General features: G+C 43.1%; 1 protein-coding gene across 9 annotated transcripts in view; it reads left to right on the top strand.

The window, feature by feature from the left end:
- The first annotated feature begins 4,133 nt into the window (after window positions 1-4,133).
- The window catches only part of LOC129866652 (CUGBP Elav-like family member 2), a 76,461-nt gene continuing 65,792 nt past the window's right edge, over window positions 4,134-14,802 (top strand). For 5 of the 9 annotated variants that reach the window (XR_008761513.1, XM_055939428.1, XM_055939424.1 and 2 more), the window contains exon 1: window positions 4,135-4,426. Coding sequence is in view for 7 of the 9 variants with exons in the window: in XM_055939428.1 (XP_055795403.1) it covers window positions 4,305-4,426 (122 nt within the window). In the remaining 2 variants the exon portion in view is untranslated. Of the gene's footprint in view, window positions 4,427-7,873; window positions 8,180-8,397; window positions 8,600-14,802 lie in introns of those variants that run through there. The other 4 variants (XM_055939425.1, XM_055939423.1, XM_055939429.1 and 1 more) reach the window with 3 other exon arrangements.

Below are 14,802 nucleotides of genomic sequence, written 5' to 3'. Positions count from 1 at the left end.
CTCATATGCATATACCGTATTCTATTCTACTGTATTTTAGTCAATGCCACTCCGACATTGCTTAATCTAATATGCATATATTTCTCATTTCCAAATCAAATCAATTTATATAGCCCTTCTTACATCAGCTGATTTATCAAAGTGCTGTACAGAAACCCAGCCTAAAACCCCAAACAGCAAGCAATGCAGGCGTAGAAGCACGTGGCTAGGAAAAACTCCCTAGAAAGGCCAAAACCTAGGAAGAAACCTAGAGAGGAACCAGGCTATGAGGGGTGGCCAGTCCTCTTCTGGCTGTGCCGGGTGGAGATTATAACAGAACATGGCCAAGATGTTCAAATGTTCATAAACGACCAGCATGGTTAAATAATAATAATCACAGTAGTTGTCGAGGGTGCAACAAGTCAGCACCTCAGGAGTAAATGTCAGTTGGCTTTTCACAGCCGATCATTGAGAGTATCTCTACTGCTCCTGCTGTCTCTAGAGAGTTGAAAACAGCAGGTCTGAGACAGGTAGCATGTCCGGTGAACGGGTCAGGGTTCCATAGACGCAGGCAGAACAGTTGAAACTGGAGCAGCAGCATGGCCAGGTGGACTGGGGACAGCAAGGAGTCATCATGCCAGGTAGTCCTGAGGCATGGTCCTAGGGCTCAGGTCCTCCGAGAGAGAGAAATAAAGAGAGAAAGAGAGAATTAGAGAGAGCATACTTAAATTCACACAGGACACTGGATAAGACAGGAGAAATACTCCAGATATAACAGACTGACCCTAGCCCCCGACACATAAACTACTGTAGCATAAATACTGGAGGCTGAGACAGGAGGGGTCAGGAGACACTGTGGCCCCATCCGATGATATCCCCAGACAGGGCCAAACAGGCAGGATATAACCCCACCCACTTTGCCAAAGCACAGCCCCCACACCACTAGAGTGATATCTTCAACCACCAACTTACCATCCTGAGACAAGGCTGAGTAAAGCCCACAAAGATCTCCCCCACGGCACAAACCCAAGGGGGGGCGCCAACCCATTTCCATTCTTTTACTTTTAGATGTGTATTGTTGTGAATCATTTTTAGATACTACTGCACTGTTGGAGCTAGGAATACAAGCATTTCGCTAGACCCGCAATGACATCTGCTAAATATGTGTATGTGACCAATGCAATTTGATTTGAGATTACCCAATGAAAGCTATCAGACACCTCCAACACCCAGAACCAAAGCCTATGGATGGAGGTTTCATTTTCACAAAAGAATGCATGGAGGTTTCAACAAAACAAGACAGACAGCAGTTTCACAATCTGTTTTCACAATCAGACCGTAGAAAGTTGCTGGTAGTTGTTTTCCAGTTTCATAAAAAAGCCTTTCTGCAGTGCTAGTGAACTTTGAGTCACCAGACAAACCGACCCTGTCACTTTGGGTCATGGGGAGCACGTGAGTGAGAAAGAAAGAGAGAGAGAGACTGACAGACAGAGGTCTCAAAACCTTTCACGTGTCTTTCAGTAGCCTAACACGTGGTTGGTTTACGGATGTGCAGACTTCCCTTTCAGATTCTATTCACCTTCTGGAAAGTGTTACTTTGAATTGCATGTTATTTCCTGAATAATTTCACTTCAATGTTTCTGTAATAGATACAGCTTTACTTTCAAAATCAATTTTCGTCCATTAGAATCAAGCCTACTGTTGAATGTGTCACTTGGATTAGAGGTATTTCAGGAGATACTGTAAGTTCACTTAGTGCAAGATTACAATAACTTTAGTTGCTCTCTGTAGTTGCTCTCTGCTTTATATGGTGCAGCAACACATCACAAAGACTAGCTAGGATTTCAACATCAGCGTTAAAATATTTATGTCAGCGGAAACTAAGTGTGTAAGAGCAAGGCTGAAACCAGAGGGATTTATGCTCAGATCAGAGGAATAGAGGATCCCCTTCACCATGTCAGTCTTATCCCCTATGATACCCGCCCGGCCCACATGCAGCACACACACACATTCACATGTACTGCACAGCATACATGACCCTGTTTCAAATGACTTTCCTACTTAAAGTCAGAGAGAGAGAGAATGAGAAAGAGAGCAAGAGAGAACGCCTATGGGGGTCGGAGACCTAGATTTATTTTCTCCTGGGCTCTCAGTCAGAGAAGGATATTACTTACAGAGCAAATCTCAGCTTAAAGATGTAAGACTGAAACACTAGGTTGTTTCTTTATGTACCTGGAATAAAAGGAGGAACTATACACACCAACAGGAAATCATCTGGCTGCATGCCATTGTCAAATATTTTCTCGTTTATTTCCTCTGCCTACTGTACTCCTTTCTGCCACACTCTTCACGTTGACAACACTGTGGTGTAGTCCGGATGGACTATGATGAGTTGCCAAGCAAATGACGGTACTCAAGCAGTAGTTTTAAACTACATTTAAGTTATAAACAGGAAATTATCTGACTGCATGCCGTACTTCTTTTCATTTTGGTAACTCTATTGTAGGTGTATAAGCTATGCAAATTAGGGCAGTAATTTGAAACGACATAAGGGTATAACTCTTCATGTTTTGGTTCCTGTTGTCAGTTGATGGTGGCCAATGGCTCCAGGGTCTGTGACAACACTTTATGTAAAACTGCCCTTCACGTGTGGGTATCTTATGTGAAGAAGTCGAGAATGCATTTGACTGGCCTAGTTACCAGATCCGTTTGTGCTATAGCTAATGTCTCTACCGTGTGTTGTCATGCCAAACAAGACAATAGACGCACGCTAGAAGAACAATTGGCTATACTACAAACAGATATGACAACTGACCACACTAGTATTTGACATGGTCAAACAACTAATATGCTACACTGCCATGGGATATGATAATGTATGTGTCCCAAACAGCACCCTATTCCATTTATAGTGCACTACTTTTGACCAGGTCCTATAGGGCTCTGACCAAAAGTAGTGCACTATATGGGAATAGGGTGCCATTTGGAACGCATACTGGGGCTATATTTCATATTGCAAAGTATTGCAGAGAGATTTCTGTTCATGTCAGGCTCAACATGCAAACAAAATGCCATCAGAGAGGAGACTAGCGTAATCCTTCCTTTATTAAGATACCCATGCTCACCAGAATGTTTTCTTACTGACTAAACATACAGCAAGCTATGCTATCCATCTCTGCACCAGTGTAATAATGACAACATGCTGTAGTTGGAGAGAGGGTACATAGAGGTAGACAGGGTTGGCTCCGTCTGCCCCTCTCTGTGTCTCTCCTCTGTCGCTCCCTGTACCTCTCTCTTCTCATCCTCTGGTTTATCATCAGTCAGTCCAGGGAATGTGAAGAAGGTGACATATGCACATCCTCCTGTCCAAAAGAAGATTATTCAGACAGTGATGGTATGACTGGACTGGATAAGGGTTTTGGATAAAAGCCGTGCCCCAATAAATATTTCCCGGTGTTAAATATTTGGTGTTTTCACGGATTAAATCTCCACCAAAAGATCTGCATGTAACTGCAGAGTTAGTAGGTGGAGTTGTTGGAACATTTAAATCATTTCAACATTTGAAGTTTGACACGTCAGAATCCAGTTTTTACATACAAATTCATGTATCTGTTATAAAAAGGGTGTGGTGCTTTGCTTGTTGGATCGATTCCCCTGCTTGACACAGACTTTGGTTGGACCACACTTTATGATTCCTGCCACAAGTGCAGTACCTGAGGTTTAGCCTGTATGTACAGTATATGCTTTGTCACAACAACACCTGGTTTCGACCTACATTTGGCCTGTATTTCTCCTGTATCCAAGCATTCAAATACATGCAAAACATGAAACAGGGATCATACCACAACCCACTCAACCCCAGGACCTGAGAAAGAAACAGATCCAGAGATCCATTGGCAAACTTTGCAGACGTTTCCCCTTATTTACCCCATGCGTCCCAGTCTGCCCAGTGTGACAGTAGGAATAAATCACCCTTGTCCAATTTCCTGGACTCTTCCTAATATGGGCGTCAATTAGAGGAAGAGTACTACTGTGGCCGCAGCTTTGCAGCCTACGAACCGGGCTGCACAATGCATTAGCCCACGATGAGCTGTCAAAAAGGATTATTTCAGCTACGCCAGTCAGCAAAAGGGGTGTGTGCCGCTCTACATCTGAGGAGAGAAAGAGAGGGGCGGGAGTGAAAAACAGAGAGAGAGCGAGAGAGAAATAGAGAGGGAGAAAAAAGCTACCCAGATAGAGAGGAGAGAGGGAGAAATAGTGAGAAGAAGAGAAGTGTCCATTTAACACACATAAGAAGGTGGATTTTTCTGGAAGAGCACCGTGCGATGTTGGAACACTCGTCGGAGCTAGCCCTGGTGCAGAGCTTATACGTCAACAGCATGCGCTGTCCCCCCTCTGCCTCCGCCGCCGGTGTCCCCGTCAGGAATGAGGACCTAGGATCTCTGAGGTACATTGTCCTTGGATGTTGGGTTGGCCCCTCATTCAGAATGAATGAATCATTTCTAGCCTGGCTGGCTTTTGTTGTGGTTGGGGCTTTAGCCAGTGTTTCTAATGCTTATTTGTCCCTGTGGTGGTGAATAATGGATATTGTTATAGGACCAATTCATTGTTTTCAGTTGAACTATTCATTCTCATGCCATGGTGGGTTAGGGTAGATTTGAGATGTGTATGTTTTTCACTGAAAGGAAAAGAGACACAAGCTATCTTGTGATCTGGGGGGAAAATATCCGCCCCTGCCCAAAATCCACCCCCTTCAGTCATCTTCACAAACTCGCCTATTGATCCTGTTGATTGAAGTTATAATCAAATCAAATGTGAATAAATACATTTCCCTTCTTATATTATTTGACTCAAAACCAATGTATTGTGAATACACAATACTGATGTATTGGTCCACAGGGATCGGGAAAGTTGCGTCTCCTTGAAATGAAAAGAAGTTGAAGAAATAAATTTAAAATAGGCGTGACTTTCACTCACAATTAGAAGATGAAGAAATGGGTCTCTGTCAGTCTGTCAGTCAGTGATGCAGGGACAGGAATCTACCACTGTATGAAAGAGAGGCCACTGAACAGGACAGTGGTGCGAACAAGTCCATCCATCCAGGCCTTGCCCTAACACCTTCAGACAAAACCAATATAAACTGCAAATCTACTGCAGGGCACAGAAACATTTACATCATCCAATAAGACATTTGCATAAACCAGTATTACCAGCACCAAAAACCTAACTCAAACTAATCTGATAAGGTTAGTGTTAACCAACATAACAGCCAGCCGAGCTATAAAAAAAAATCTGCATTTATTTTCAGATTAGAACATTGAGTCATACACAGATCTTCTCCCACTCCTTCTCCATTTTGAGAGCACCAGCTTCAGTTGGTCGCCATTCTGCAAGTGCGTTCAGAGCTGAGAGAAATGATGTCAGCCAGGCAGATAGGCAGGCAGCAAGTTCATGACGATATATATATATATATATATATACAAACATAGGTGATGTAACATATTTGGGTTGCTCTGTACAGTTGGCATATTTTTCCTTGACCCGCTCCACCATTGGTTAAGAAGGGGTGCAAATCAAATGCTAGATGAATTGATTTGTAGGGGGCAGGGATCGTCCAGATAGTCCCACGTTGCAAAATAATACCACAGAACAGAAAGATGTAAACAAAGAATGGATGGTACGTGTAGAGATTACCATAGGATTACCATAGTAATAATCCGAGAGATTAAACATGTGAGGCTAACGTCAAGAGGCGGCAACCAATAACTAACTATACAACCCATTCCAAGCAACATGCTTCCATTGCAACAATAAAATAGTATTTATTTTTTAATATTACGGCACAATATGTTTTATACTTTCTTCAATAAATAGATGGGTCATTTAGTGTACAATGGGGAACTGTGATGTACTGTAGGCTACCCAATTAATATCTCATATGCCAGACCATATGTAATATTCAGAGACTTACTTGTCTGGTTCCACAAGACTAATAACCACCACAAGACAAAGGTGCTGTCATTTAAAATGGCCAAACAAGGGGTCTGTCATGTCCCTCTTGCAATGTATCTTCTTAGAGAGATTTTCAGACATCTAAAATGATTAAACACAATTATAGCCTAGTCAAAAGCTCACACATACTTTGATGTTGTGTGAGATAGTAGAAATATCAGATTACAGTCCAAATGCGTAACATTTCAACATAATATCTGAACCAAGAGATGCTTTGATAGATGCTTTTTATAGCAGCCCCAGCCCCTAAATCCTAATGGGCGTTCATGGATTGTATGTGCCTGTCTGAATGTAGCCTATACAGTAAAATAGGTCACAGTCATATTGTATGAATTTGGCTGCGCATAACCCTTTGAAACGCTAAAATCAACACAATCTGCACTGTAGTCTCCCTTGAAAATTGCTTTGGATACAAGGATTAACCGGGATTTCACAAACAGGATATTTCTTATCAGTGAGTCTGCAGAAGGAACCTGCAAGTAGGAATTTTGTTGGACGACGTATACCATGCGCATCCCGTATGACTAATAAAACTTGAAATTTGAAACTTGGTGAGACACTCCCAATAATATTTTAGGGGGTTATGAATGTGCAGCTGCTGTGAGTGCTAGAATGAACTATTCCAGTCCAGTTAATTAGGCCGCCAGCCCCTCTCTGCTACGGGTTGTATTCATTAGGGCACAACGTAGCAAAATGTTTAGCAACGGAAAGCGAAAACAAGCGTTTTTTATTAAACAATTCAGCTAGTCCTTCCTTCTCTGTTTCAGTCTGTTTTCTTCCATTTGGTGCCTGCTCTGCTGTGGTACAAACAGTACTTTACAATTGTGATCTGCCCCCCCTCAATGGGGGTTTGTATAGGGAAACCTCGCCCAGCAAGTCGAGTTCAACAAAGAAAGACAGGCTCCCCCTCCCCAAGAAAACAACAGCAATACCACAAAAGGGGAACATGACCTGTGACCCTTATAGAAGCAAGGGTTATGTCCCAAATGGCAAGCTGGACTCTGGCCAAAAGAAGTGCACTATATAGCGAGCCATTTGGGACACATCCAAAAACTCAGGATGACTGGGGAAAAAACTGCATTTTAATGATTTTTTCTTCTTGGCCAATATTCACAAAGAGTCTCAGTGTAGTAGCGCCGATATAGGATGCTTTTGTCTTTTAGATAAAAATGTATATCATTATATGGACAGGGGCGACCTGATCCTAGACCAGCACTCCTACTCTGACAAGCTTTTTGAATACTGGCCCAGATACTAATAGGGTGGGACTCGGATTTGAGTGTCTTAACCAAACATTTTGAGCATTTCATTTGAATTATTGGAGAAGAGTATTATAGAAAGGGGATTTCCTATTACTACTTGACTGGTTCAATAATAGCCAAGTGCTTGAGCTAAGGACTCATGGAATGGGGTTGCCATAGCCTATAATTTTCCTTTCTCTGATAATCTCTTACCTCTCACAAAATGTCCATCTCTTTTGTTAACCCATCCACTCTCTTCAAGGTACAGAAATAGCTGTTTTTGTTTTACAGCTTTTTTGATACATATAAACATCCATCTCTTTTTGTCTGTCTTGGTTCTGTAGTAGTCTAGCCAGGGGATTATTGGGATCGCCTTTTCCTTCGATCAACACCTGTCATATTTCACAAGCATATCGTTTAGGTCAGATTGAGCCATGGGTGGTTAGAGTACCAATACACTTGTGTAAACTGCTGCCTACTTCAAATAGACGGACAATAAATAGTCAAGTAAAGTATGGATTCTATGGACGTGCAAACAAAATAACTGGAACCCCGGCCTAGTCAAATGTTTTACATACTTGACAGGGAATAGAAGTAGTCACGCCCCTCTCTCGCTCTCCCTGCAGTTGACAGCTCGCCTGTAGTTTATTTTTCAATTTGGGGATTGGAGGAGAAATGAGCTGGGGCGTGCAGAAGACGAATGTCAATCGCTTCTGATGATTTAGTATTCGCATTCGGCTGCTTGGAGTAGAAGGTCCCCCCTCCCCGGCTCCGTTTTGTGGTCGCGCAGCAGTTGAATCTCGAAGCCATTACTTTCATTGTTGAAAGACTACGACGTGGTGGGTTGTACTGTAGCTCGTTAACATGACTTCGGCATACAGTGGTCTGGATTTTCTTCCGGATAGGACGGTCGAAAGCCGGTTGATGATGAGCTCGGAAGACACAAAGTAAGTACCAAATGCCTTGTTTTTAGACTCTAATCATAACCGACATGTATTTGTCAACATTTTTGAACGACTTGCAAATAAATGTGTAACGCTCGCACGTGAAGTTGCGTCCAACGCGCCACAAATATCGACGTTTTGAGTAGAAAGCTAAAAGGAGGTACCATAAGCTCGCTAACGTTATACAGTAGTTCACTGAGATGTGTTTACTGCTTAGCTAATGAAATGCTAGTCAAGTGACATTTGCTTCCGGAGTTAAGACGTTCCAGACATTATCGGAGTCGTCATTCTAAAGTTTATACAAGTCGGATTGCTTGTGTGTTTACTGTGCGAGCGGGAGAAACGTGCACACGCGGCAGCCGCCCTTTGTTTTTTTTTTATGCTGCTTGCTTGAGCAGAACAGCAACGGAGTCTTCGGTTCGGGTAGGTCATGACAGAAATTTACTTCAACTAACAATGTTACTACCCATTGCAACGCTTTTGATGGCAAGCATTGTACAACAGTCGCTATGTAATGTAACAGTTTACGTAAATTTTTTTTTGGCGAGGTATTCCTTGCGTTTGTACTCGGCGTGGTTTACGGAGAGGCAGTTTGCTACGTCTTTGTAGCTAGTTTCCCCGTTAACAAATCGATGTCCCGTAATGGAGGTTCGTGTAGGGTGGCTTGCAGAACACGTGGTACATTTTTGAGCAATTTTAATGAAAATCGTGTGACCGCCACATAGATGGTTGGCAAAGGAAGCCAGTCAACACAGGCGTGTTGTTTTCAGAAATGCCCACAGGCTAATTCGGCTTACCATGAGTGGATTTCAACCCACACCCATAGATAGGGTATGAAGCTCAAGGCTCTACGTTGCTAGTCACCGTTAACTCTGAAATCCCTCTAGCCATATCTAGATATGGGCTTGGCTCTGTAGCTAAGTTCCTGAAACATACGGGACATGCATAGCCTACATGGCTACAAACGTAAACCCTTTACAACAAATCCTTTGCCCAGACATTGATTATAAAATGGTCTGATCAATGGATTTGCATTAAAACACGGTGACTGACAAATAATATATGCTTTCCTGTTAGATAAGAACAGACGGGAAGCATTCTCACCCGTTTCCTTTTTCCATGCAAGACGGAATACATTTTTTTTGTTGTAGTGGCAACAAATACGTTTGTCATAATGCTCATGGGAAATCTTTCGACCCCTGACCTGTCCAACTCGCAGCTGTTGTTGGGTGATGGATTTATGCATGTTCATGTGAAGCGAGAGGTTTTACTCCGCCCAAAGTCTGTCCACGAAAATGTATGTATGAAGGTCAATGATCTTGTCGAATACGGTCAACAAAAAATGTAATTGCTAATTTGCTACATGAAGCTTCTTTGATCGAATATTAGTTTCTTAATGGTTAAGTTGTTACGAATGGATTTATATAAGTGGACGCACGTGGCATTAAAGTTGTTTTGGGGTAAATTGCTTTATTTCATAGTTGTGCCCGTTGTCATAGAGATAGCTAGAGGACTCATCATTGATATAACTGTTTTAGCATGAACATTGCCATTGCGGGATCCACCATTTTAAACGTGTCAACTGTGTGGGGATTCCTGAGTTGGAGCAATCAGTGAATGTAGAAGAAAATTGACTACTTTTTAAAATAGGGGTGCGAACATTGGGATCCTTAAAGTTAAGAAAAATCCTGTGTCTCCACAAAATTAAAATCACAGTGCAGTTATCACGAAACGTATTATTTTCCTTGTTATAGCCTAACTAGACGGTATGCTATAAAGGCCTGGGGAAAGTTGTGTAATTGTAAATAAAACCAGAGGAAGAGGCAAACTTTAGGCTACTTTAGTGAATTTGCAAGGCATGCAAGATTCAGATTACCAAGACATGCGCACCATGGTTCTTTCTGCCAGCCCCTTTTTCTTTCTCCCTCGTGCTGGCTTCCCTGGGGGTGTATTCCTAACGGCGATTCTGTTGCAACACGTTTTCGGAGCGGAATGAAAAGGGTAGGGACCTACCTGAATTTGTCCAATAGAACTTGTTTTAGTTGCAAACTGTGTGGACTAATGATTGCTCCTCTGCTCTTTGTCTTCGCTAATGATGAAAGTGTGTGTTGAGTCTTCGGTCTGTTACGAGTAGAAAATACTAGCCTATTCATTGTTGATGGGCCTTGCTTTACTGAAGTTGTGAGACATTTCAAGCCAATAAATTGGAAGATATAGTATTCCATTGCAATAGATACATCGGCTTAGTCTGCCTGGTGGCCTACCTGCCTATACTATGCTGTGCCCCTCACTATCTTCAAAATCAAATTTTATTGGTCACATACGCATGGTTAGCAGATGTTATTGCGAGTATAGCGAAATGCTTGTGCTTCTAGTTCTGACAGTGCAGCAATATCAAACATGTAATCTAACAATTCCACAACGACGACCTAATACACACAAATCTAACTAAAGGAATGGGATAAGAATATATAAACTTAGCAACAACAAAAAACATCCTCTCACTGTTTATTTTCAGCAAACTTAACGTGTAAATATTTGTGCGAACATAAGATTCAACAACTGAGACATAAACTGAACAAGTTCCACAGACATGTGACTAACAGACTTGGAATAATGTGTCCCTGAACAAAGGGAGGGTCAAAATCAAACGTAACAGTCAGTATCTGGTGTGGCCACCAGCTGCATTAAGTACTGCAGTGCATCTCCTCCTCATGGACTGCACCAGATTTGCCAGTTCTTGTTGTGAGATGTTACCCCACTCTTCCACCAAGGCACCTGCAAGTTCCCGGACATTTCTGGGGGGAATGGCCCTCACCCTCCGATTCAACAGGTCCCAAACGTCCTCAAGGGGATTGAGATCCGGGCTCTTCGCTGGCCATGGCAGAACACTGACATTCCTGTCTTGCAGGAAATCATGCACAGAACGAGCAGTGTGGCAATGTCATGCTGGAGGATCATGTCAGGATGAGCCTGCAGGAAGGGTAACACATGAGGGATGAGGATGTCTTCCCTCTAACGCACAGCGTTGAGATTGCCTGCAATGACAATAAGCTCGGTCTGATGATGCTGTGACAGACCGCGACGGACCCTCCACTTCCAAATCGATCCCGCTCCAGAGCACATGCCTCGGTGTAACGCTCATTCCTTCAACGATAAACGTGAATCCGGCCATCGCCCCTGGTGAGACAAAACCGTGACTCATCAGTGAAGAGCACTTTTTGCCAGTCCTGTCTGGTCCAGCGACTGTGGGTTTGTGCCCATAGGTGACGTTGTTGCCGGTGATGTCTGGTTAGGACCTGCCTTACAACAGGCCTACAAGTCCTCAGTCCAGCCTCTCTCAGCCTATTGTGGACAGTCTGAGCACAGATGGAGGGATTGTGCATTCCTGGTGTAACTCTGGCAGTTGTTGTTGCCATCCTGTACCTGTCCTGCAGATGTGATGTTCGGATGTACCGATCCTGTGCAGGTGTTTTTACACGTGGTCTGCCACTGCAAGGACAATGCATGTTCATTAATGGTTTATGGTTCATTGAACAAGTGTTTAAACCCTTTATAATGAAGATTTGTGGAGTTATTTGGATTTTTACAAATTATCTTTGAAAGACAGGGTCCTGAAAAGGGGATGTTTCTTTTTTTGCTGAGTTTACATACAAATGTATAGACGAGCAATGGCAGAGCAATGACAGAGCGGCATAGGGCTTTGCCTTCTTGGGTACAGGAACAATGGTGGCCATCGTGAAGCATGTGGAGACAGCAGACTGGGATAGGGAGAGATTGAATGTGTCCGTTAAGACACCAGCTAGCTGGTCTGCGCATGCTCTGAGTATGCGGCTTGGGATGCTGTCTGGCCCGGCAGCCCTGCAAGGGTTAACATGTTTAAATGTCTTACTCACGTTGGTCACGGAGGAGGGCCCACAGTCCTTGGTAGCGGGCAGTGTCAGTGGCACTGTATTATCCTCCAAGAAGGTGTTCTAGCTTATCCAAAAGCAAGATGTCGGTGTCATTGACGTGGCTGGTTTTCCTTTTGTAGTCCGTGCTGGTCTGTGGACCCTGCCTGATATATGATATCCAATAGTTCTTGCTGGCTGTATGTAATAACACTTTAGATTTTCTGGGCTAACAATGTAAGAAATAATACATAAAAAAATGAAATAATGCATAGTTTCTTAAGGACTAAAAGCGAGGCAGACCTCTCAGTTGGAGCCTATTTGCCAGATGCGAGTGTTTGTGTTCTCGGAAGTACGGAGTTCTGAATTGATTCCTGGCGGAATCAACTCTGGAAAATCGGAAATGGGAGTTGACACCAGGGGAATCGAGGAATAAATGATTGGAGTCGAGAATTTATATTTTGAGTAGACTCTCCACCACTACGTACGTCATCGTCTTAAACAGTTGGAAAAATGGCAGAGAAAGGCAAGCGACAGCAGCAAAGTCCTTTATGGCAATACTTTGAGAAGTTAAATGAGAAGGAAATGCAAACTTTAAGGTGGAATTGTTGTACAGTAATAGTAGTACATGTGCAATGCTTAACCATCCGAAAGGGATGATGCTTCTGCAGGCAGCTGCATTGTGAATTCACATGGAATTTTATGACATTTACTCATTTTAATGGAAAACCGATAAAAAAGTATAAATAAATTGCAGTTTAAATGGGCAATTTGTCACATCTATACTTTAAAATGGAGATGGCCTAAATGTTGCTGCCCATGCTGTCACAGACGCTATAATGGCACATATACAAAGATGAGTCCTCTACCTATCTCTATGGACTGTTGTTCTCATGCATATCTGCCCTCTCATTGGCTAGAATGGCCCCACCAATGGTCCCTCCATCCTGCCTTCCAGGCATTTATATTTCCATTGTTAGAGCGGTCACTTGAATATCTTGTAAATATAATAAACAATCTTTTTGTTAATGTGATTCCAGCATATCACTCACCACTCATCTTAGTTGAGTTCAACAGCAAGTATCCTGTAGCAGCTTCATCCATTTGATATGCATTTCCCACATCACATATTGAAAAGCCAACAGTGAACTTCCTGGTAATAGTATCACCTAGGCTAATATCAGCAAGGGATGATTGACTGAGGGAATATGTGATCATGGCTGTCTGGAAATTGAATTGTGTCTAAAGCCAGGGTGTCAAGCTCATTTTGACCTAGTGGCCGCATTTGGTCTTCAAGAGGTCCGGGGGGCCGCACTGAAAACGGGTTATATTTTCTCGCCATCGAAATTTGCAAAAGATAATTCCAAAAATGATGGATAGGGAACTTTGATACTCCCTGACTGTCTAGCTTTAATTTAGTTGATTATTGTCAAGATGGGCACAATCAAGAAACTGTTTCAATGCATGTCCATTATTTTCCATGGACCATATTTGACACTCCTGGTCTAAAGGCTTGGGGTGGTCTGGGACTGGAAGGATTCCTTGCATTCATCATATCTTTTGACTTTGGACGTGCATGCACACAAAGGTGACCATTTCTACCTGACTAGTGTGCGTGTGTGTGTGTGTTCTGTGATTGATTGAGCCTCTGATAGAAGATAGTGAATATCTGGGCTTAAGTTTGATCCTTTGGCAACGAACACTGAGATGAGGAGTCTCCCAAATGGCACCCTAGTGCACTACTTTTGCCCTGGTACTGCTTTTGCTCAGCACTTCTTCTTTTACCCCATGGGCCCTGGCCAAAAGTAGTGCACTATATAGGGGATAGGGTGCTATTTGAAACGCACACATGGTGTTATCTGGGCTACGCTAAGTGTGATGATGATGATGTGATCCTTTTGTTGTGGACACTGACATGGGTCGGGTGGCTGTCTGATCTGGGCAAAGTGTGGCCTCTTGGCACTGATTCCTGGGGCTGAGAGAGGGCCAGCTGTTCGCATAGTGTGTGGGGATCAAATAAAAAAATTTTGGTCACATGTGCCGAATACAACAGGTGTAGTAGACCTTACAGTGGAATGCTTACTTACGAGCCCCTAACCAACATTGCAGAAAAAAAAATGTATGAACAAGTAATTAAAGAGCAGCAGTAAAATATCAATAAGGAGACCCGAGACTATATACAGGGGGGTACCGGTACAAAGTGCAGGGGCACCGCTTAGTCGAGGTAATTGAGGAAATGTAGGTAGAGTTATTTAAGTGACTATGCATAGATTACAACAACAGAGAGTAGCAGTGGTGTAGAAGCCTATTGGACCTAGACTTGGCTCTCCGGTACCCCTTGCTGTGCGGTAGCAGAGAGAACAGTCTATGACTAGGGTGGCTGGAGTCTTGAACAATTTTTAGGGCCTTCCTCTTACACTGCCTAGTATAGAGGTCCTAGATGACAGGAAACTTTGCCCCAGAATGTACTGGGCCGTACGTACTACCCGCTGTAGTGCCTTGCGGTCGGAGGCCGAGCAGTTGCCATACCAGGCAGTGATGCAACCAGTCATGAGGATGCTCTCGATGGTGCAGCTGTACAACCTTTTGAGGATCTTAGGACCCATGCCAAATCTTTTCAGTCTCCTGAGGGGGAATAGGTTTTATCCTGCCCTCTTCACGACAGTCCAAACACAACAAGACTATGTTAGTTTGTTGGTGATGTGGACACCAAGGAACTTAAAGCTCTCAAACTGC

This window comes from Salvelinus fontinalis, chromosome 12 (assembly GCF_029448725.1).
Source record: "Salvelinus fontinalis isolate EN_2023a chromosome 12, ASM2944872v1, whole genome shotgun sequence".
In the NCBI taxonomy this organism is placed as follows: domain Eukaryota; kingdom Metazoa; phylum Chordata; class Actinopteri; order Salmoniformes; family Salmonidae; genus Salvelinus; species Salvelinus fontinalis.
This window is presented reverse-complemented; position numbering and strand designations above follow the sequence as displayed.